We start from the raw sequence: 21,306 nt of genomic DNA, 5'->3' as shown, positions 1-21,306 counted from the left end.
ACAGACACAGACTCACAGGCAGGTACTACAACAGAGGGAACAGAGACATGGGACCAGGGCAGACACAGAGACATAAACCATAAGATAGAACTCTAACAAAGAAACCAAAGACTAGAAATGACAAATAATATAATAAACTCAAAACCTCTGGGTCAACGACCCAGGCATCCTAACAACACACCTGCAAACAGACATACCTGGCCCTTTTTTGTAAATAATTAAAAACAGCATAATGACAACAGCATAGATGTCAAAATTTTCTATCATTTTCCAATCAGATGCCATGATCACATGATCTTTGACACATCCCATGTAAACAGTTTGAAATCCTAAGGTTTTTATTCAGACTGAAAAATATGTGTATACAGCATATCTGCAAAAACATTTTTGCACCTCCAAAGCTCAACATTTCCCCAAAAATGACATAATGTGTGATACAGATCGCAGGGCCTTCTGTACAAATTAGCATGATAATAAAATTATTCCTGTCAAGCCTTTAAATCTCGTCTGAACTGTAACGCTCTGTCTATAAAGCCACAATAATAAGAAGGATAGCATATACACAGTGATGCTGCTTGGTAACAAAATAACAGAGAGCTCTTTTTTTAATAAGCAGGATGCTTTTTGTTTCTTTGCAGATATGGACAGAGATCTATCACACGGCTAGGACACAGTTTGGTTAATGGTAGCGCTTTCCTTCCCTCAAACCCATTTCCAAAACTAGATTAACAAAATGAATGACTAAAAGAATTACTTCAGCTATTAAAAAGGTTTCATCAAAACTCTTTTATGGACACTCAGCTCTGCTGATAGAGCCGTCCGGCTCCCCTCAGGTCAGTGACTCAGGGCCCATTTCCAGCTCTCTGTGCGGGCGTACGCAATGCGGACACTTGGTGTGGGCAGCGTGCCAACCTCTGATAATCCAAATTGAATTTGGTGGAAAGTTGAGTTCTTTTGTAGCGTGTAATTAAGTTTTTTCTTTCTCTTTCCTGCTTAAAGACTGGAATTAACTGAGTTTGACAGTCGTCGTATTTTTACAGCCCGCAAACAAACAAGCTCATTACATTACAAATGATTTGTTGTGGTCAGAGCCAGTTTATGGCTTCAAATCATGTTATTTTAACTACGTGGCTTTGTCTCAGTGAAATGTGCGTTTAGCAGTTCTCTCTGCTAATGCATATTGGCTTCAACATCACAGAACATAGCTACATTTTCAACATTAATGCTAAGCTTCTTTATGAGGGGGAGTGTCTGCACATGTGTGGTGGTGCTTTGGGTTAGTGATGCACTGGCTTCCCATGGGAATATTCATCTGGTTTCCCTTTAACTAAATGGTAGAGAGGGTGGAGGCAGAGAAAGAGGGAATATGTGAGAGGAAGATTGAGCAAGAGAGGCTTAATTTAATGAAACCCTTTTCTGGTCTCGGATGCTATAAACAAGAAGGAAATTTAAACCAAGGCCCATTCCTTATTGAATCCCTCTTGAGGACCCTATAACCCCTCTGTCTTCTCTTTTATCGTTCAGAGCGTCAGGGTAATGCAAGCGTCTCGTACTCAAAGCTGAGCCCCCTGACTGAAATCAGTCTACACCTAAACTGATTAGCTGTGTTTAGATAGCGCAGCATGCATGACGACAGTATTTTCAGAGCGGCCTCGCTGCCCCCGCCCTGGCTCCTTATTCAAAGCTAGCACACACAATATATTCCTGATGAAGCATCCTGCTGTTTAAACTCTGGCTGATCTGTCTCTCTGCGAGCCTTAAATCAACCTTATGGGCCATTTCAGAAATTACTACCATTAAGAACTGCATACATACACTTTTCCTCCATTTGTGCTCTGAAAAGCGGGTCACGTGCACATGCATCCTTGGCTTCAGTTCATCCTGCTGACTGAATATAAAACTGCAGCGGTAAAAATGCATCTCAGTAATTTCACATGCTAATGCCTCTGCGATTGAGCTTGTCTACAAAGTTGGTTTTTTTTCTACCAGGCTTATTATATACAGGTTTTCTGTCTGCAACTGGAAACAGCAACAAATAGCTAGTGGGTCTCTGGATATGTAGCAATTTACCTACTAGCACCTTTAAAAGTCCTGGGCTAGAAATCACAATCTGTATTCAAAAGATGGACATAATCACTGTGACATCACCCACTGGTTTTGGACTACTTGAAACTAATCTGAAGTTTAAGATTATGAACTTGGTTTTTTTTGTTTTTTCAAAACAAAGTTATTCCACTTTGAAAAGGGAGAAGTGGTGAGACATGAGCTAACAAGGTAAATATGGATGCACTGTTGTAGATCTGAATAACAGTGTGTACAGAGAGCTGGCACTGAAAGCAGCTACAATCCCTTATCTCTTTAGTGAGTAAAATATATATAACTATTCAAAATGAGTGCTGCACTGAGTATTTGACATGGGGGACCATCAGTTAATTACACAAACGTTCTTAACCACTAAAGAGTGCATGAACATTTCATATAACACAGCAGTTTATAACCCACACTGTTTTAAGCAGGAAAATCATCACAACACACAACGATTTGTGATACAAAAATACTTTTAACACTAAAACATTTACAAAGCTACGCCTCTGGGCAGCAAGCTACTTATAACCAGGCAGCATGAAGCCTTTTAATCACTAAATTCAAGAACATTAAAGACAGATGGAGGAGGAAGAAAAGATATCACAGATCCACCAAAGGTTTTATGTCTTAAAAATGGTGAAGATGACACACATGAAAATGACCAAAACAATAGATCAAATTATTAAGTCAAAAGTTTGAAATCATAACCCAAATTCTTTTACTTACACATGGCAAAAAATGTCGTTTTTAGTCGCAATGAAGGGAAAAGCTTCCATAATAGCAGACAGGCAAAGGTCTTTGACTCCCGTAGTGCTTTTTCTGATTAAACAGAATCGCTGCCCAGTCAGAGCTTGATTGTAATAGACACCTACAGCCCCTTGTTGGCTTCGGTCTCTTACTTTGGTTGCAGATAACAGCAGTGGTGGTTACAGTATGCTAGTTTTCACACTGTACTGCATGTTGCATGTTACTTTAAAGGAGTTAAAGTGTTAACTGCTGGGCGTTTGTAGCCAAAACCTTTTTCTATGTCCGTATTTTTTTCCTGGTTCATACAGTCTATGCACACTGCTGCAGAAATGCCGGCTCTTTGTTGATATGTAAAATCACTGTCAGAAAAGAGAACTACTCCCTGAGTCCTGAACTTACATTACTATTTATTTGAGGGAAAAAAAGACTACTTAAAGATATTAAATGGTCTTTATTATCATGAAAGATGCACTCCTTCATAATTAGAGGGGCTATTTGGAGGGGTGGGGTTGACTTTGCTTACCATGCCTCATTAAATCTTGAAAACAGTCATGAGGTTGTTGATATTCCCTGAGCTGTACACTTCAGTCTCACCAATACACAGACAAGACCAGATAAAAGAGATTTTAATAATAAAAGCGTAAATGTGTTGTAGGGCTTGTCTGCTGGTTGTACGTGTCTGCTGTGTTTGGCTCTGTCTTTCTTTGTACCAAGAAACAATCCGCAAGAATGCTGCGAAGTGGACGTGAGAGAATATCTTAAAATATCCCTGATTGAGTTAGAGAGGATCATTTTCATGTAACACTTTTGTAATGATAATATCCGAAGCTTAAGTAATAAAGGAAGGAGTGAAATCTGCCTCTTGTCAGCATTTACGATGAGAAGCACTTGCATGATTAGATGTCTTGCGATCGATGCAGCCTCTTCTCCCAATCATTAAGACTGCTCTTAACAGATTACAGCCCCCTCCCAAACATGCAGCCCTTCCTCCTCTTCTCCCTGCTCCTCCTCCTCCTCCTGTCTCACACACTCCCCTTTTCAGCAGAAAGAACTGGAGCCGAGATTCTCTCGTACTTCTTAAGCTTTATTTTTTAATTTTAGCCTCTTTTTATAACATTTTCTTACACCTAAAGCTGAAGCTCACCTCATTGGTATAGGTGGCCTTTATCTGCTTTCACGTGAACCCCTCTGTTGACCCGGCACATGAATGGACAGCAGAATGAAAAAGACTAAACTGTAATACAAGATTTTGTGGTTAGAGAAAAGACAACAAAGATGGACCTGCGGACAATCCTTTATCACCTGCTGCTTTTCTGCTTTGATCCATCTACAGCCACAAGCCTCATAACAGGTAAGATGCACTCACACACAAAAATGCTGCAAAGATACGTCTGCTTGATTTAAGTGTGGATCTATTTTTGCTTCCTTATGTGCTGAATATCTGATTGTGTGCTGAACTTTTGGCTCCTGAAGCAGATATATTTGAAGCCAGAGGTAAGCACTGTACTCTATAAAGATGTATAACTAAGTTTATTTTTGCAGTTTCCCCATATTTACTATTAGAAAGTAATTTATTTGTTAGTGTAATACAGACTATTTAGTAAATGCAAATGTGAAGCCAATTCAGTTTATTTAGTGGCTTGCAAAAGTATTCGGCCCCCTTGAACTTTTCCACATTCTGTCACATTACAGCCACAAACATGAATCAATTTTATTGGAATTCCACGTGAAAGACCAATACAAAGTGGTGTACACGTGAGAAGTGGAACGAAAATCATACATGATTCCAAACATTTGTTACAAATAAATAACTGAAAAGTGGGGTGTGCGTAATTATTCAGCCCCCTTTGGTCTGAGTGCAGTCAGTTGCCCGTAGACATTGCCTGATGAGTGCTAATGACTAAATAGAGTGCACCTGTGTGTAATCTAATGTCAGTACAAATACAGCTGCTCTGTGACGGCCTCAGAGGTTGTCTAAGAGAATATTGGGAGCAACAACACCATGAAGTCCAAAGAACACACCAGACAGGTCAGGGATAAAGTTATTGAGAAATTTAAAGCAGGCTTAGGCTACAAAAAGATTTCCCAAGCTTTGAACATCCCACGGAGCACTGTTCAAGCGATCATTCAGAAATGGAAGGAGTATGGCACAACTGTACACCTACCAAGACAAGGCCGTCCACCTAAACTCACAGGCCGAACAAGGAGAGCGCTGATCAGAACCCAAATACAGGGCAATCTTGGAAGAAAACCTCTTGGAGTCTGCAAAAGACTTGAGACTGGGGCGGAGGTTCACCTTCCAGCAGGACAACGACCCTAAACCTAAAGCCAGGGCAACGATGGAATGGTTTAAAACAAAACATATCCATGTGTTAGAATGGCCCAGTCAAAGTCCAGATCTAAATCCAATCGAGAATCTGTGGCAAGATCTGAAAACTGCTGTTCACAAACGCTGTCCATCTAATCTGACTGAGCTGGAGCTGTTTTGCAAAGAAGAATGGGCAAGGATTTCAGTCTCTAGATGTGCAAAGCTGGTAGAGACATACCCTAAAAGACTGGCAGCTGTAATTGCAGCAAAAGGTGGTCCTACAAAGTATTGACTCAGGGGGCTGAATAATTACGCACACCCCACTTTTCAGTTATTTGTAAAAAATGTTTGGAATCCTGTATGATTTTCGTTCCACTTCTCACGTGTACACCACTTTGTATTGGTCTTTCACGTGGAATTCCAATAAAATTGATTCATGTTTGTGGCTGTAATGTGACAAAATGTGGAAAAGTTCAAGGGGGCCGAATACTTTTGCAAGCCACTGTATCCAGCATGAACAATGGTGTGTGTGTGTGTGTGTGTGTTGTAGGCCAGCGCGTGTGCAAGGCAGGAAAAGGGAAGCCATGCTATAAGCTGGCCTACTTCTCCGAGCTCCGCCGTAAGCTGAACTTCATGGAGGCAGAACGCGCCTGCAGACGGGACGGGGGTCAGCTCCTGAGCGTGGAGTCTGAGTCCGAGCAGAAGATCATAGAGCAGCTCATCACAGAGCTCCGCCCAACTGATGGAGACTTCTGGATAGGTCTCCGCCGAAACCATGGAGGCGAGGATAGCAACTTGGACTGCTCTTCCCAGTATTACTGGCTGGATGGTAGCAAGTCCACATTTAGGTGGGAACAGAGAGTCAGTGAGTGAAAAGTGAATTTTAAAGCAGTGATGTTAAAAAAAAAAAAAAACCTGCCCCTGGTTCATTTCCACGAGATGAGAAAACATAGACTGTATGAAAGATGGATGTAGCTTGTAGAGATTTTAGCTGAATTCTTTTTAATGGCCTGTAGGGGTTGAACCATCTTATTAATACTTGCATAGAAATCTATGAGAAAACAGCCTCTAGCTGGCTTTGTGTCCTCAGAAAATACTTTATGCATGACTAAATCGGCAGTTTTAGGGTAGTGTTAAATAAAACATGAAGTTACGACAAACGTGAAGCTATGTTTGTTGTTTGCGTCGTTAGAGAATAAGTGTGTGCACCTCCCCTGCACATTTGAATTTAAATGACCAAAAATTGTGGTGGTGCAAACACTCACGGCTTCTTAACACGACCTCACTAATCAGCTGATTGAGTGGCTGCGTCCATCTCTTTATAGAGTCTGTGTGAGAAGACAGGGTTTTCTCATTTGTCTGATCTCCTCAAAGACTTAAAATGTGTTAGTGTCAATGCTACCTTTTATTATTTCAGACCTACTTAGCTTTTTCATCTTTTGTGTTAAACTTGTTGAGTTTACCTGTAATGAAATGTGCTATATAAATACAATTGGCCTTGCCGTTGTCAAAAAGAAAAAAAGAAAAGAAAAAATCTTTATTTCAAGGATTCACATGAAAAAGGTTCAATGCTGCCTTTTTGCAGTACAACTGATGTTGTTTTTAGGTCTTTAGTGTGTAGTACAGCACAAAATCTCGCAATTAAGTTTTGCTGTAACATATTCAACAATTTTTTTTTTTAACTTGAAACCTTTTGATGCCAGCTTTAAATAGTGGACAGCTTAAAAAGCAAAACACCAAAATATCTTTTCTTTATTTCTTTTTTGTAATTAAAATGATTTATTAGTTAAAACATCCATTACTCAATCTTTAAAAAAAGTCAGGTTTCAAACACTTTGTCGCTTTATCACATTGTCACGTTTTATTTCATTTTTGTTCGTTATAATACTCATATGTCATCATATCTGGTGTTAAACAATCAGCAGCGGACCAGCAGAGCTCAACGAGGTCGAAGGGACACTAGTTACCTCTCACGTTACTTTACAATACCTTGAAAAGTCATTATAGATTTTGTTTTTCCTCCAGTGATGCCAAAAATATGTTGCCTACCTCGGCTTTAAAACAGCTTTGAGACAGTGGTTGCTTTGTGTGCGTCTGTATAGGAACTGGCACTGGGATGAGCCATCGTGTGGTTATGAGGTGTGCGTTGTAATGTATCACCAACCGTCCGCTCCTCCTGGTATAGGAGGGCTCTACATGTTCCAGTGGAACGACGACAATTGTGAAACCAAGAACAACTTCATCTGCAAATACACTGCAGGTATTACTCAGAGGTCATTTAATTTTTGTTTGACTTGAAATTGTTGTTACTGCTGAATTCATTTTTTTTCTCCCCAGAGGAGCCACTGGATCCTTCTCCTTCACCTAACTCCACTCAAACAGGTAAAAAAAAAAAACTGATATTAGCTTTTAGGCTGATGTTGACATTTTGAATGTTTAGAGACTGATAGCTTTCATTACAGATGTCTTCTCTTCACCCGTGGTGCCGTGGAATCCAAATGATCACAACCACAACCAAACAGGTGATAAACATTTCAATAATTTGTGAAAAAATGGGACAAATTTAGACCTACATGACAATTACTAAATCTGTATCTTTGTTGTCTGTCTTTTATTTAGTTCTGAATTTGGTTTACATCATCATTCCCACCATTCCCCTCATACTGCTGCTGCTGACAGTGACAGGCGTCTGCTGCTTCAAGCTGATTGTCCGACGGTGAGGATCCAAAATAAAGGCAAATACTAAATGCAAGAATACTAAAGACAGCAATGTCACGCGGGTATGGTGACATACACACACAGTGGGCATGAATCTCATGGTAACTGGGAGCAGAAGGTGGAATTTATTTGTATTTGTATTTGTATATGTACATATTTGTATTTGTATATGTACATACATATATTTGTATATGTATATAGCGCTGCAGAACTGTACCCCCCCCCCCCCCCCCCCCCAACATGTTTACACTGAGTAGGAGATGCTCTGTATCTCATTGTACAGCTGTATAATGACAATAAAGGCATTCTATTCTATTCTATTCTATTTGGGATTTTCTCTAAATCCACACAGGGCCAGAATTATTCATACATCCCCACTAGTATTTGACCTTTCCAAAGTTCCAACCTCAACCATATTGAAAATTCATGGAGCTGGTCCATGCCAGGAAACTGAGCAATTTAAATTAACTTTACCAATTCTAAAAGGAAGAGTGGTCAAATATCCAGCCAGAGGAATACCAGAAGCTTCAAGTCTTCCAAAAGCATCTGGTTACAGTGTAACTTGCTAAGGGAAACTTAACAATTTGAGGAGATTAATGTTTCCCAATTCAGTTTTCATGTATGTTTGAGATTATTGTCCTGTTGGGACACCCAGCTGTGTCCATGTTTCAGTTCATGGCAGGTTTGATCCTTCAAGCTTTCTGGGTTCTTCCTAAAAATCCTAAACAAATTTCCTCTCATCTGGGGTTGAAAATCAGGGTTTCTACTGGACCTTGGCAAAGTGGTGGCACATCAGAATAATTTGTATTTGTGTAGTCTTGTTTGAACTGATGATCTTGAAATCTGCTCCAAGCAACCTTCTCAACGTTCTTCTCAGATATTGAGTTCCTAGGACATTCTTATTGTTCTAAGTATTGGTCAATCCAATAAATCCTTTGTATACTGGCAAAGGAAACTTCCAGTTTTAATCAGTTCTGATCATTAACAAGGCCTTGTCAAGTTAAAAGACACTGTAGTGCTTCAGCAACTTCAGGACAACTTATTAAAAGATTTAAATGAGTGTATGTATATATTTAAGCCTGTGTGGATTAGAGAAAATCCTAAATAAATTTAAACTTGTGCACCCAATTACTGTTCTTTAACCTCCTAGGACCTGGCTTCCACATATGTGGACATCACATTTTGGGTTATTTAGACCAAAATACTCAATTTTGCTCTATAAGGGCCTGATATCCACTTACGAGGACATTATACTGCTACTGTTCTATTGACATTTTACATGAATATTCTCATATGTGGCTATGGACAAATCCGAAATGGTTTAAAAATTTAATGTTTTTTAAATTAAAATGTCTGTGAGATTTCTAAACACAGCTGAAATCTGCAGTTTTTCATAGACATGACTCATACTGAAGTACACTGAGGTGGAGTATTTTCAATGTTGATTAATACACAATATTAATTTATGGCAGCATTCACGATGATGTATGTGGGATCTGCTCATAACACACAGTAACAATTCATAATGGTGGCGATACATATAGATATATATATATATAGAGAGAGAGAGAGAGAGAGAGAGAGAGAGAGATGTTGTTTTCTGTATGCGTGAATGTTTTAAGGTGTCTTGTTTGGTGTCTTCTCTCTCTGTGTGACAGGAGGAGGAAACAGCAGAAATCTGAAGTATGTCAAACAGACCCAGGACTGTGCCCAAGCCCAACTTCAACTGATGTCTACAATGTCATTCGTTCCCAGAAGGATGACGACCTCGTGTCAGCTCGCCCGCAGACCAAGAACACCTCCTTTTTATGCTCCTCCCCTGACACACCAACCGGTGACTACGATAATCTGGGGGGCCGGGACACAGAGAGCGGCTTTGTGACACTTGCGAGCACAGAGAGCTGTTTCCTAAACTTTGACCTCAATGATCTCAGCCTCGGGCGCCGTGGCACTCGTGACTTCTGCGACACCAGCTTGGGCCGCTCAGGGAAGAGGGACGTGAGTGGCAGCAGTTTGGGTCGGACGGGTCACAGAGAGTTCTACGACAAGAGTCTGGGTCGTCGTACAACAAAGAGCGAGCATTTCGGCAGCACCCTTTACAGGGACCACGGACTGTATGATGGCAGCATCACAGCAGGGAGTGACCTCTATGATCCCAAACTAAGACCCGGAGGTCACACAGGAAAGGCTGACCTGTATCAGACATACATCACCAATGGAAAGGAAGACACTTACCGAACCAGCCTCGGAACCTACGGAAACCGAAAGTCCTACAATGCAAATGTGGATTGCTACAGAAATGGGCTGAATTTGGACGGTGGAAGAAGATACTTCAACGAGCATGAATGGATCAACAGGGAAAACTACTGATTGCCTCAAAATCGGCTTTATTATGTGTACAGCACTGAATGAGTGAATGACACTGAGAGAGTGGCTAAAGACTGTGCATGGTTTTAAATGTTTCTAGCCTGTTACCTGTTTAAAGGACTGAAAATCAGGTTGAAAAAATATATAATTTATATTTTATTGCTGGCCCCATAATTCAGCCTGTAGCCTGCTGGTAGACTAGTCTGTGTAGGAATTCGTTTGTGGTAAATGAACACAATTTTGTCTACGAATACTAAAGTAATCGGGTGGTGCAAATAAGCTATATTTGTTTATGCAGACAGTTTGATGTGCTCCTGTTTCGTGATGTCTCCACAAGATCTCAGCCTCTTCCTCTACAGTGATGCTCACTGAATGAACGCAAATCAACAAAAAGATTCGGGTTACTCAGAATGATTCAGACCTACTGTAATGAATTTCTTTTGAAGACAAGGTCATAGGATTATTTGTGACTTTATTACATGGAGGTAGGGGCAGAAATACATCAAAGCAACAATAAAAAAAGGGGAGTCTGTTACTGGCATCTCCACAATTTTGCGCATTGATTTCTGTTTACAGTTTACCCTGAAGGGGCTGCGTATAATGCCTTAAACGATGTCCATTCAATCTGTGCCGTTCTGTGCTTTAAAACTTTCAAAGGCGGAACAAAAAGTTTTGTAGGTTTGGGGGTTAGAGGAAACAAAAATGCATGGAATAATAAAGACAATGTCTCAGGTTAAAGTTTCGTCCTATTTAAAAATGATCCAAAGTGATAATATTACACAAGATCAATTCCAAACCACCGGAGTACCCTTGACACAAACGTCACCTACATGGTAAAGCCTCCAGATTTAAAATTTTCTGGACCTCACTAAAGCATCCCCATATATTTCAATATATGCATGCATAGGAAGTTTTTGGAAAGAGCCATAATACAGTTTACATTACAGAAATGACCCAGTAAAGAAGCACCTACTGTAAGCTAAACTCACCTTTTCTTGTGTACATTGCATCATTACCAAAATGTGGACGTTTACGGTTGACTGAGGATTATGAGCATCTTTGTCTATAAAAGCATGTGTGTTTTCATGTGTGTAGCAGCCTGTTTTGCATGGTCGTGTCATGCTGTGCTTGCTTGGTAAGATAACTGAGGTCTTGGACTGTTATGTTTGCTGTGCTTGAAAACTGTTAAGTACACCCAAGTATACCTGAGAGATGCGGGCTACCTCAAATAGATTAAACACAATAAACCAGTACTGCTCCTTGAAGCACTAGGTGGTTGTATTTATCTCCTGTGTGGTTTTATATTGCCTTAAATTGTGACGAGACCTTAATTTTACACACTTATTCCAGTATTTATCAAAGGCATTCTAAAGAAAAAACAACAAGGTGGCTGCTACAATTTAGCTTGAGTGCCTGCAGCCTAACCAAACATTACGGCATGCTATTACAGTGTAATATAAACCCAAGCATCATCATTATTACTATTAATTCAGAATGTATTATGTCTTGATATCTCTCCTGTAAGTGAGAGTGGTTTGTATGTTTGCTACATAAGGAATATTCCAATAAAATGAGATGAAAAGCCAACCTGTCAAAGAGTGATTTTACTGTCCCAATAAAAACAACATCAGATTTATATTCACAGTCAATCATGATTTTATTAAGTTAAATTACTTAAGCATCCTTGGTTTTATTTATCTTCCACACTCATACCCGACAGAGCACACAACAGGACACTGTTCAAGCCCAGACGCGAGAGGATTTCTCGATTTCACTGGTCAGAGAAATTCCTCCAGTCAGGCCACATTTTCAAGTTTCAAATACGGGCTGAATTAATGCAAATATCTTGTGATGTGCATCCCCTGAAAGACATCCGGCTCAACACAGGCATACAAAATAAGATAAAACGTCCAGCTCATACCCTGCCAAGCATTTTCTCTCGCTCTCACATGCACTCTTTCACACACAAGTTCAAAAGCAGACTGATGTCTTTCCCACACGTGCGCTGATATTTTTCTCACCTTTTTCTAATACATTTCTGCCTTTCATTCACACGCAAACACTGTTTGGTCACCAAAAAGTGGTCCAGGGTGGTGATATTCAGAGAGTCTGTGTGTAGTGTTGATGACAACTGGACAGGGGGGTTGATGTCTTTAAAGGGTCTGATAGCTTCAAAGGTTTCGTGAGACAACATGCACACTGACACACAAATACCAGCTGTTTTGAGAAGAGGTGATTGACGTCTTTTGTTGGGATTTTGTACAACTGTACAGGTTCGGGTGTAAAAGGTCAGCCGTGGCTCCGCTTACGAGGCTGCTTTTGCCGCCGCGGTTTTAAGATGGCGTAGCGCCTAAAGGTGGTGTGGTGGTCAGATATGAATGGGATGTAGAACGCTCTGAAGAGAGGAGATGACCTGAGAGAAAAATGCCTTACATGTAAACAATCTGCTTCACACTGTAGATCTCCTTAATGTTTACATTTTCTCAGGATGTTTCCTTTTCTTTTCAACTGCAATACATTATGCTTTTTCCTTAATTTACAGAGTTTAATTTTACTGTTTTTTCCACTTATTTGTAAAATATTTACTTGTAAAACTACCTTGATGCTTGAAGAAAAGGCTTATAAGCGATGATAGTCCACTCCTCTTTGCTGGCTGAGTAACGTGGCTCAAGCGGTGTCTCTTCATCTGTGTCTAGGTCCACTAAGTAGTGGCACTGTTTTAAATCAACCTGCACAGAGTAGACAATTACATTTTTAATTTAACTGCTCTTAACTACAGTATTAGTTAGCAAACATGTCTGTGTCTAAGGAACTTACATATCTGCTTGGCTCCTCCAGGTTCTGATCGTTCATATTAGCTGGGATGATCTGTGTGGCCAGAGGACCAGAGGCATACGGCTGAGGCAGCTGCCCCTTAAACTCAGACTGAATGAAGTGCAGTTGCCAGCTGGAGATTAAAAAAGAGACTTTCAGCTTAGTAAAAACATAAAAATGAGAAATCACCCTTACAGACTTTATCAGACACTGAAAACCTGTGCAGGTTTTCTGGACACTGACTTGTGTGGGAGAAGAAAGCTGCTCGGGAAGCGATACCACTCTTTGCCAACACATACGCTGACAGGTCTGCTTTCAGGCACCGAGTGCAGAGTTGGATCCTTGGCAATGCGGTGAAATTCTGGGTACAGGTCCAGAGGGGCATGGTAGCCTGTAAACAGACCAAAATATCATGAGCCTTCACTCAATGATTATGCTGGTGCTTAGGGAAAAAGGGACACAAACACAAACCTCTGAAGAGAGCGACAGAACGAGACAGCGACAGCACAGCGAAGACCACCACTGCGCTTAAAGCCAACCAGTTCGAAGAGACGGTGTAGTGTTCCAGTCGGTATCGCTGGAACAGGAAGTGGTAGCATTTCTGTGGGGAATAAAATCCATTTAATTTACGTGCACATTTGTGACCAAATGGGCCTAAAAATGCTGAAATCAACTAACGCAGCTGACTGTTTTGCTTTGAAAGCCAAAATTAGACAATGGCAAACTGCACCTGTAATGAGGAGAGGGCAACTGCCCCGCTGAGGCAGATGAGAGGGTAAATAGGAAAGAGAAAACGCTCTTCTTTATGAGGTCTAGTGAAGAAAACCAACATCCACAGATACATGGGAGACAGAGTCAGCCAGTACGGGCGGCCCAGGTTCTGCACTGAAGAAAACACACGTGTGTACAACGATGTGAAATCACAAAAGGTAAACCCTGTAAACGTGCTGGAATATACTGAATATATTGCACTGTGGAGCACAGTGACTTAGAAGAGTATTAACCAGTTTGTAAAAGTTAAAGAGTTAATGTGAGACAGTAGATGAGGGTAACTACCTGGACTAAATCACGAACAAATGTATATAGGTGAGTGAATCATTACAAGTGTAATTCGAACACACACGCACACAAGCCAAAATCAACATATTTTGTGCATACGCAGGAAAACACACCATTGAACCTGTGTAACAGTGTCTCCATGAGAGCAGTGAGTGGCAGGGAAAACAGTGCCAGAGCAAACACCAGGTTGAAGTTCAGGACGCCGTTTACAAAGTAAAAATGCCACGGCTCCGTACCTGGAAATTAAACAACAGAAAGCAAGTGAAGTTACCCTGTGCCCAACAAAACCTGCAGTGATAAACTGTTAAATCTTAATATTTGCTTGTCATTGACGTATTATCAGTCCAACAGTTACCGTAGTAAATTGGGCAATTCATAAAAGGCATATCCAACATTGTATATCCTAAATATCTCATACTTTATATAAATATCACATGTAGATGTATTGAGGTGGCCTAAATGTGACAAAATAGGACGTGTATTTTGTCATTTACCATATAGATCAGGCCCATGTGGTGTAAAGACATTGTACAGGAGAATATTGAGTGGCGCTATGACCAGTTTGCCATAAAAGAAAGAGTCCACCGCCACCAGAGGTACCTGGGAAAGACAAGATGAGAAGGAAAGTGAACTGACGCAGGTCACATAAACATTAAGCTCCTGCATAAAAATATTCTATAATTCACAAAAAACTAGAGATACAGATGGACAAAAGTGTCAAGCCACAGCTCTTAAATCTTTGAATCCAGGTGTTTTTCGTCCCATTGCCACAAACTAAAAGAAAATCACCAACCTAACTATGCAGTCTGCTTTAAAAAATATCTGTCAAACAGTGGATCATTCTGAAGAGCTCTCTGATTTTGAGCATAGTGCTGTAATAGGATGCCATCATTTCAACAGATGAATTCGTCAAATTCCTTCTCTACTAGATATTCCACAATCAGCTGTAAGAGGTGTTCCTGCAAAGTGGAAGGACTTAGGAACCACAGTAACTTAGCCACGAAGTGATAGAGGACATAAAGTTACAGAGTTAGGTTAGTGAGCGCTGAGGTGCACAGTGTGTCATCAAAATCCTCCTGACTCAATAACCTCCACTGGAATAAACATCAGCATAAAAACTGTGCACTGAGAGCATCATGACATGGGTTTCTATGGCCGAGCAGCACCTGTAGGTGTAGATGGCCCAGTATTTTTTAGTATAGTTTATATAAGTTGTGACAATATGACACATGACAGCAAAATGCATTATTATATTCCTGCTCCTGTGGTACGCCCACAGATATTTTGTGGGGAACGCTCTACCTGTGACAGAAAAGAAACCCATTATTCTAGTAGTTGTATATTCTTACCAGCAGCAGAAGCAAAGCAATAAATGACCAGGTGATGAAACTCTTCCACTGCCTCTTCAACACAAGCAAGTCGAAAGCAATTGGAAGCCTAAAGAGAGAGAAAAAACATCAATGACACAGTAGCTGATCCGGTTCACATTCATCCCAGTTCATATGTTATTGTAATGTGTGAAGTACAGCAGAAAGTCAAAAAAGTGATACATTTTTGTTGTCAATGGTTGGCTGTATTGCACAAACTAATAAGAATTAAACTCCACTGAAAATTCAAGCAAGCCTGTAAACATTCATATTCAGAATAAAGTTAAAAAAAAAGAATTTAAAGGTGTTTGAGTTTTTTCAAAAAAGCTGTATTACAATTAACACATAGTTAAAAGCCTGCAATGCCAGTATTTACAGTCATACCCGATCAATGCAGAGAATGGCCATCCAACAATGGCGCCGGCAGCCACGCCGATGATGGCTAACGGTGTCGAGTCTTGGAACCAACCCGTCATGGCAACCAGTGTTGTGTACATACAGAAAGATGAAGGTAGGAAAGCTGAAGAGAAACAACAAAACGTAATCAGAAAAAGCACAAACACAAAAATGTCCCTACAATTCCTACAGCGTTAATGGGAGCACAGGAGACGGGAAATAAATCATAAATATGAAATGTTCCTTAGAGGCAAACACTGCACACTGTTCATGTGGCAATTCTGCTCTTCTTGATCAGTGATCTGCCAAAAGGCCAGAAAAGCAAGGCTTTGTAATGAGTTGCTCGATGTAAAAACCAACAGATGTTAGGATGGAGGCAACTGATAGTCCCCAGAAACTTAACTATGTAAATAAACACGACCAACCTGCAGAGGAGCAGAACATCCCTGTGCTCAGGACAAGGAATGCCAACATCAGACGACCCACGTGCAAACCAAACTTCTTACAAACTGCTCTGTGGCACACACACACACACACACACACACACACACACACACACACACACACACACACACAAAATACAAATGCTTAACTTTAGAAACATATCTTAATCAGAAAAAACCCCTGCAGCAAAATTGCTTTGTAACAGATGATTCTAGACATCTACAAAATTATCCCAAAATGTGAACACCACAGTGCTAAAATGCGTTGCATTTAAGAGGAGGGTAAACTCACTTGTAGAAATAGAGCTCACAGACACAGCAGGAGAATGCTAAGACACATCGCACAAAGTAGAACACCAACACCTGCAACACAGTCATAACACAAGCCTGAAACTACTGCACATGTCCCACTATAACGTTACACACACCTGTGTGTGCACGCATGTGTGAATTCATGTATTTTAAACTTTAGATGCCCCGTGGAGGAATATTGAACTTTTTAGTCTATCCAGATTTTAGTTTAAAGCTTCTTTTAATAGAAGTAGTACGTCCTGCAGGTAAATACAGTTTTCAATTTTAAAAAGAAAAAGTATACTGATGGTGAGCTTGTCAGATTTTACATAGAATGCATTCATTGTGGTATTGGGATCAGAATCGGTGCATCCCTATTATAAAATACAGGAACATCAACACATGGCAAAATCCGACCTTGCGATAGTTACCTTGTTTGTCTGTAGAACATGGGCGTGCAAGCAAGCAGGAAGTGCATGTAACCATAAGTAAGCATAGGACCTGATGGCATACAGTGGAGAGTATTCCCATGTTTGCATTCCTGTGCCGTAGAGCAAGTAGTGCATCTGTCAGAACACAGTAATAAAAGACAAACATAATCCATTGGAACAAGAGAGGGATGCTTCAAAATGATTCTGAAGCAGGCATTAGAAAAACTGTCACACGACACACTACGGCACTTTCAAATGCCCCACAGCAGAGATCAGTACTCACAGGCTCCCAGTAGTTAAACGTCTCATCGCAGTCGGAGATGTTGCTGAGCAAAGCTGCACAGAAGCGTGCAGAGAGCAGGCATTTAAATGCAGTCGAACCTTCTGGAGCCCATACCTGACCCCCGCGACTTATTGACCTATTACAAAAAAAAGATTAATATGAACATTCATTCAATGCATATGTATATACTTATGCTAATATAAATCAGAACTTTCCCATTACACAAATAAAAAGATAAATAAATTGTCTACATCTTAAATAATATAAAAACTTATGTGAGCACTGAGTGGGTGTTTTATCACATACCGGTTTAACTGCTTTGCTACACTCGTGTGCCTGCTTTTAATAAAATACCAATTAAGCCTCATCATTTCAGAGCTGGGAAAACAATACACAGATAATCCCAAAATGTACATGTGTGGTGTTAGTTCACTAACAAGAAAAGACAGCTCTACTGTGAGGACTGAAAGAGCGTCTCCCTGAGGGCACAAGTAAGCACTGCCTGAGGAATATCATTTAATGTTTCAACAGAATATTAAACCTAATTATACATCTGGATACAAACAGCTGCCAATTATCCTCTGCAGCCCTTCATATTTCCACTATTTGCAGTCTGTCCATCTGTTGTGTATTTCCAGCTCACAGTTCTGTTCACTTTTACAAAACACATAAATATTTTCTCCAAATTTATTCCAGTTTCATATTTACTTTAGGAAATACTCTTTAAACAGTTTATCTCTTTTCCAAACCAACATTACTATTGTGAATAACAATCTCAAATGTTTTTATTGTTTCTTTATTTTTCTCCCATTTCTTTTCACCTTTTATGCTTCTTATCCTGCCTCTGGATTTTGTATTTTAGAAGTATTTGATAAATTATTTAAACCAATGTTTTTTGTGAGTTATTAACAACAAAATGAGAGCCAGCGTGATATTTATTTTAGTATAAGAAATATCAGCATCAACAAACTTTTTTCACACAAAAATTTACGTAGTTCCATATTTCTCTGTATTTTTTTTTTACAATGACTAATCAAATATTGGTCAGTTAAGTAGCAGAGAGGGCTGCTTTTCTGTTAATGACATTAACAATGGGTCCACTGAGGGGCAACAATGAGACTTGCCTATAACAGGAATGGTTTTACATGGTGGAGGCCGCTGACATTTTCCTTCTTCATGTTTTCTGACTGTTTTTTCACTAGTTTTGCATTTGGCCAGGGTCAGTGTCACTACTGGTATCATGAGGCAATACTTGGGCCCTACAGAGGTTGCACAGGTAGTCCAACTGCTCCAGAATGGCACATCAATATGTGGCATTGCCAGGAGGCTTTTTGTGTTTCCCAGGACAGTCTCAAGAGCATGGAAAAGATTCCAGGAGACAGGTAGCTACTCTAGGATAACCGGACAGGGCTGTACAAGGTCTTGAACCCATGAGCATTACCGGTATCTGCTCCTTTGTGCAAGGAGGAACAGGATGCGCACTGCCAGAACTACAAAATAACCTCCAGCATGCCACAGGTGTGAATGTCTCTGACCAAAAAAATCTACAACAGACTTCACGAGGGTGGCCTGAGAACCCAACATCCTCTGGAGGATGAAGGAATTGATATCAATGACTGGCTTTGTTTTAGCCTGACCAAAGCAGGCTACATTATGTTTTGGTCATCCGACGCCACCAGGTTGCACCTTAGACAGCAGAGTGATGCCCTGGTCCAGCTCTGCGAGGACATCCCCCAGGACCATACAAACTACTGAGCGGCATTTTGAGTTACTACAATGGAATTTCAGCAACAGGGACTAGCCTGTCTCACCATTTTGTCACTTCGGGGTGTCTTCCATCAGACAATGTGGCATCATTTCATTCCTAACGCATTATCCAGTCCATCTGAGCATAGATATCCAGCTAGATTTTTTCCCACTGCGATCTGATGTTTTTTCTAAGTGTTAGTTAATTTTTTCTGAGCAGTGTATACATATCATTCTGGTCGGAGCAGATATTCTCATTTCTGTGCATTATGATGACTCCCAGTTAAAATGTTATCATTATGACCTCTGCCACCTCCAGATCTGACTCCACACATCACAGCCGATCACACTATCATCTTGTAAAATATATAAATAATGTGCACTTTCTATCGGTTAAGAAATATTTATATCTTTATTATCTAACAGTTATAATAACTTCCCGTGTTAAGAGAACTGTGTGGATGGCCACACTAATACAAACGTGTGATTTGCGTTCACAGTGTTGCTTATGTGTGGCAGTGTTTCCTTTGTTCGCACCCATCATCAGATTAGTCAGATTATAGTCGGCTCAGCTGCAGCTCAGCCCTGACCCTCACGTTACGTCTTTTATGACACGTCACCTTACAAACTGTCACTTATTTCCCCTCAGCAACCTATCAACAACACCACCCAATCGGCTCAAACGAGCGTTTGTGTCGGTCCAGAGCACGAGTTTACCCACGCCACAACTGGCACCACAGCCAGTTACCACATATCTGACACTAACAGAATGAATGGAGCTGACCACTGCGATTTACTGCTCCGCTAAAACATAAACAACGCAACTTAGTTAGTACGGTGGACACACAGCTAAACAGCCACTGTGGTTCATATTAATGTAAATACACATTGGTGTAGTTTGTTCGGTGGTCATTAACAGGCGTTGTTATCGTGTCGTTACAGTCAAAACTTACTAAGGTATCAAAGTAGCTAGCTTAGCTAGCGTCCCCTGCTCAGGCTGTCAGTCACACCTCCTCATGCAGCTTGTGTCTCCTCTGGATTCATACTCACTCTTGCCGAGTCTCTGTGATTTTGCTGTCATCGCTGACTTTCTCTTCTTTGGGTGCCCGAGTTTCGGCGGGGACGTTCACGTTGTTTGCATCTTGTCTGCTGCCTCGCCTGGTTCGCTGCCGAAGCGCCTTGGCCGCCATGTTTACCGACGGTGCTGCTCCCGAGTCGCGATTCGTTCATTTTCGGCTGTGTCCGGTTATTGACAGCTCTAATCATACAGTTCAGTTTAGCGCTGAAGTTACAAATACTCTCTACTGCGATTCAGTAAAGTTTCAGTTCGCTTTAGATTAGTTTTATTCATTTAAACATGTTTGTTAATAAGAATAAATACATAAAAACGTTTAAATAAAATAAGGAAATGTGTGTGCGGGGGAAGGTCAAAGAAGTTCAGATAAACGCGAACTCAGCACTCTGTAAAGGCAATTTTCGCTCTCAATAAAAACATGCATCAGTGCTTACTGAAAATTAGACCTAAGATTCATTTTTAGTTCCAGTTTTAGGCCAGTTCACGGACTAAACTTTCAATTAAACCAGGAGGAATTACGAAAATTACATTTTGACCTCTGAATTTTTGACAAAAACCACCAAACTGGGCTTTGTGTCAACTATTAAAAACATTTGTTAATTTTCTGATCTTATGATATTGTCTCTATTTAATCTTTTCTCCGCAACTCTTCCCTTGGATTTGATCTGCGTTGCTGCAAAGTAAAGTTACATTTTTTTTAAGCATCTTAAAAAATCTCACAAGTAATAATTTTCATCACATTTTCCTTGCTGAAAATAACCGTGACTTATAGAACCTGCTCTAGTGAAATGTATATAACATTTACATTTGTTGCCCCACATTGTCAAAAAAGTCAATAAGTGAGTAAATAAGTGGAGGCATCCACAGAGAGACTTGTAGCAAAGTGATGAGCAGGCCAGCTGATCAAGCAACCCAGAAATGTCTCTTGAGGCAAGTGTACAATATATTATGCTTATATGGATTATAAAGTTTAAAAGTATTAAGTCACCCTTCATTTATTTATATTTTCCAAGGAATTAAGCAATAGGTTCAGTGATATATTGAAAAGTGTGCAAATATATATGGAAATACAGCATATAAGACAAAAACACAGGGTGCCTTAATATTTGGTGTGACCACCTTTATTTTTTAACACAGCCTGAACTCTTTTAGGCAAACTTTCTTGTAATGTCATGT

At 40.3% G+C, this 21,306-nt stretch overlaps 2 protein-coding genes across 3 annotated transcripts; one reads left to right on the top strand and one right to left on the bottom strand.

Moving 5' to 3' along the window:
• Positions 1-2,260: 2,260 nt before the first annotated feature.
• layna (layilin a) lies at positions 2,261-12,277 on the top strand. 2 transcript variants are annotated; one of them, XM_025910762.1, is made up of 8 exons: positions 2,261-4,183; positions 4,309-4,326; positions 5,691-5,988; positions 7,243-7,400; positions 7,478-7,522; positions 7,603-7,662; positions 7,760-7,856; positions 9,517-12,277. In XM_025910762.1, the coding sequence occupies exons 1-8, from the start codon at positions 4,108-4,110 to the stop codon at positions 10,226-10,228; spliced, it is 1,464 nt and encodes a 487-aa protein (XP_025766547.1). In that variant the 5' UTR covers positions 2,261-4,107; the 3' UTR covers positions 10,229-12,277. The 2 variants fall into 2 exon arrangements, with proteins under 2 accessions (XP_025766547.1, XP_003446798.2); XM_003446750.5 differs by having other exon boundaries at positions 4,306-4,326.
• alg9 (ALG9 alpha-1,2-mannosyltransferase) lies at positions 11,995-20,291 on the bottom strand. The gene is made up of 15 exons (XM_019363993.2): positions 20,106-20,291; positions 17,310-17,445; positions 17,027-17,161; positions 16,597-16,667; positions 16,287-16,375; positions 15,850-15,985; positions 15,448-15,535; positions 14,593-14,698; positions 14,212-14,334; positions 13,770-13,924; positions 13,511-13,640; positions 13,283-13,430; positions 13,043-13,172; positions 12,824-12,954; positions 11,995-12,638 (listed from the first exon to the last, which is right to left on the bottom strand). Exons 1-15 carry the CDS (start codon positions 20,243-20,245, stop codon positions 12,515-12,517), a joined length of 1,842 nt encoding a protein of 613 aa, XP_019219538.1. The 5' UTR covers positions 20,246-20,291; the 3' UTR covers positions 11,995-12,514.
• Between the last annotated feature and the right edge of the window lie 1,015 nt (positions 20,292-21,306).

The sequence above is a fragment of the Oreochromis niloticus genome, linkage group LG10 (genome assembly GCF_001858045.2).
Source record: "Oreochromis niloticus isolate F11D_XX linkage group LG10, O_niloticus_UMD_NMBU, whole genome shotgun sequence".
Taxonomy (NCBI): domain Eukaryota; kingdom Metazoa; phylum Chordata; class Actinopteri; order Cichliformes; family Cichlidae; genus Oreochromis; species Oreochromis niloticus.
The sequence above is the reverse complement of the archived record's forward strand: the minus strand, read 5'-3'. Positions and strand labels throughout refer to the sequence as shown.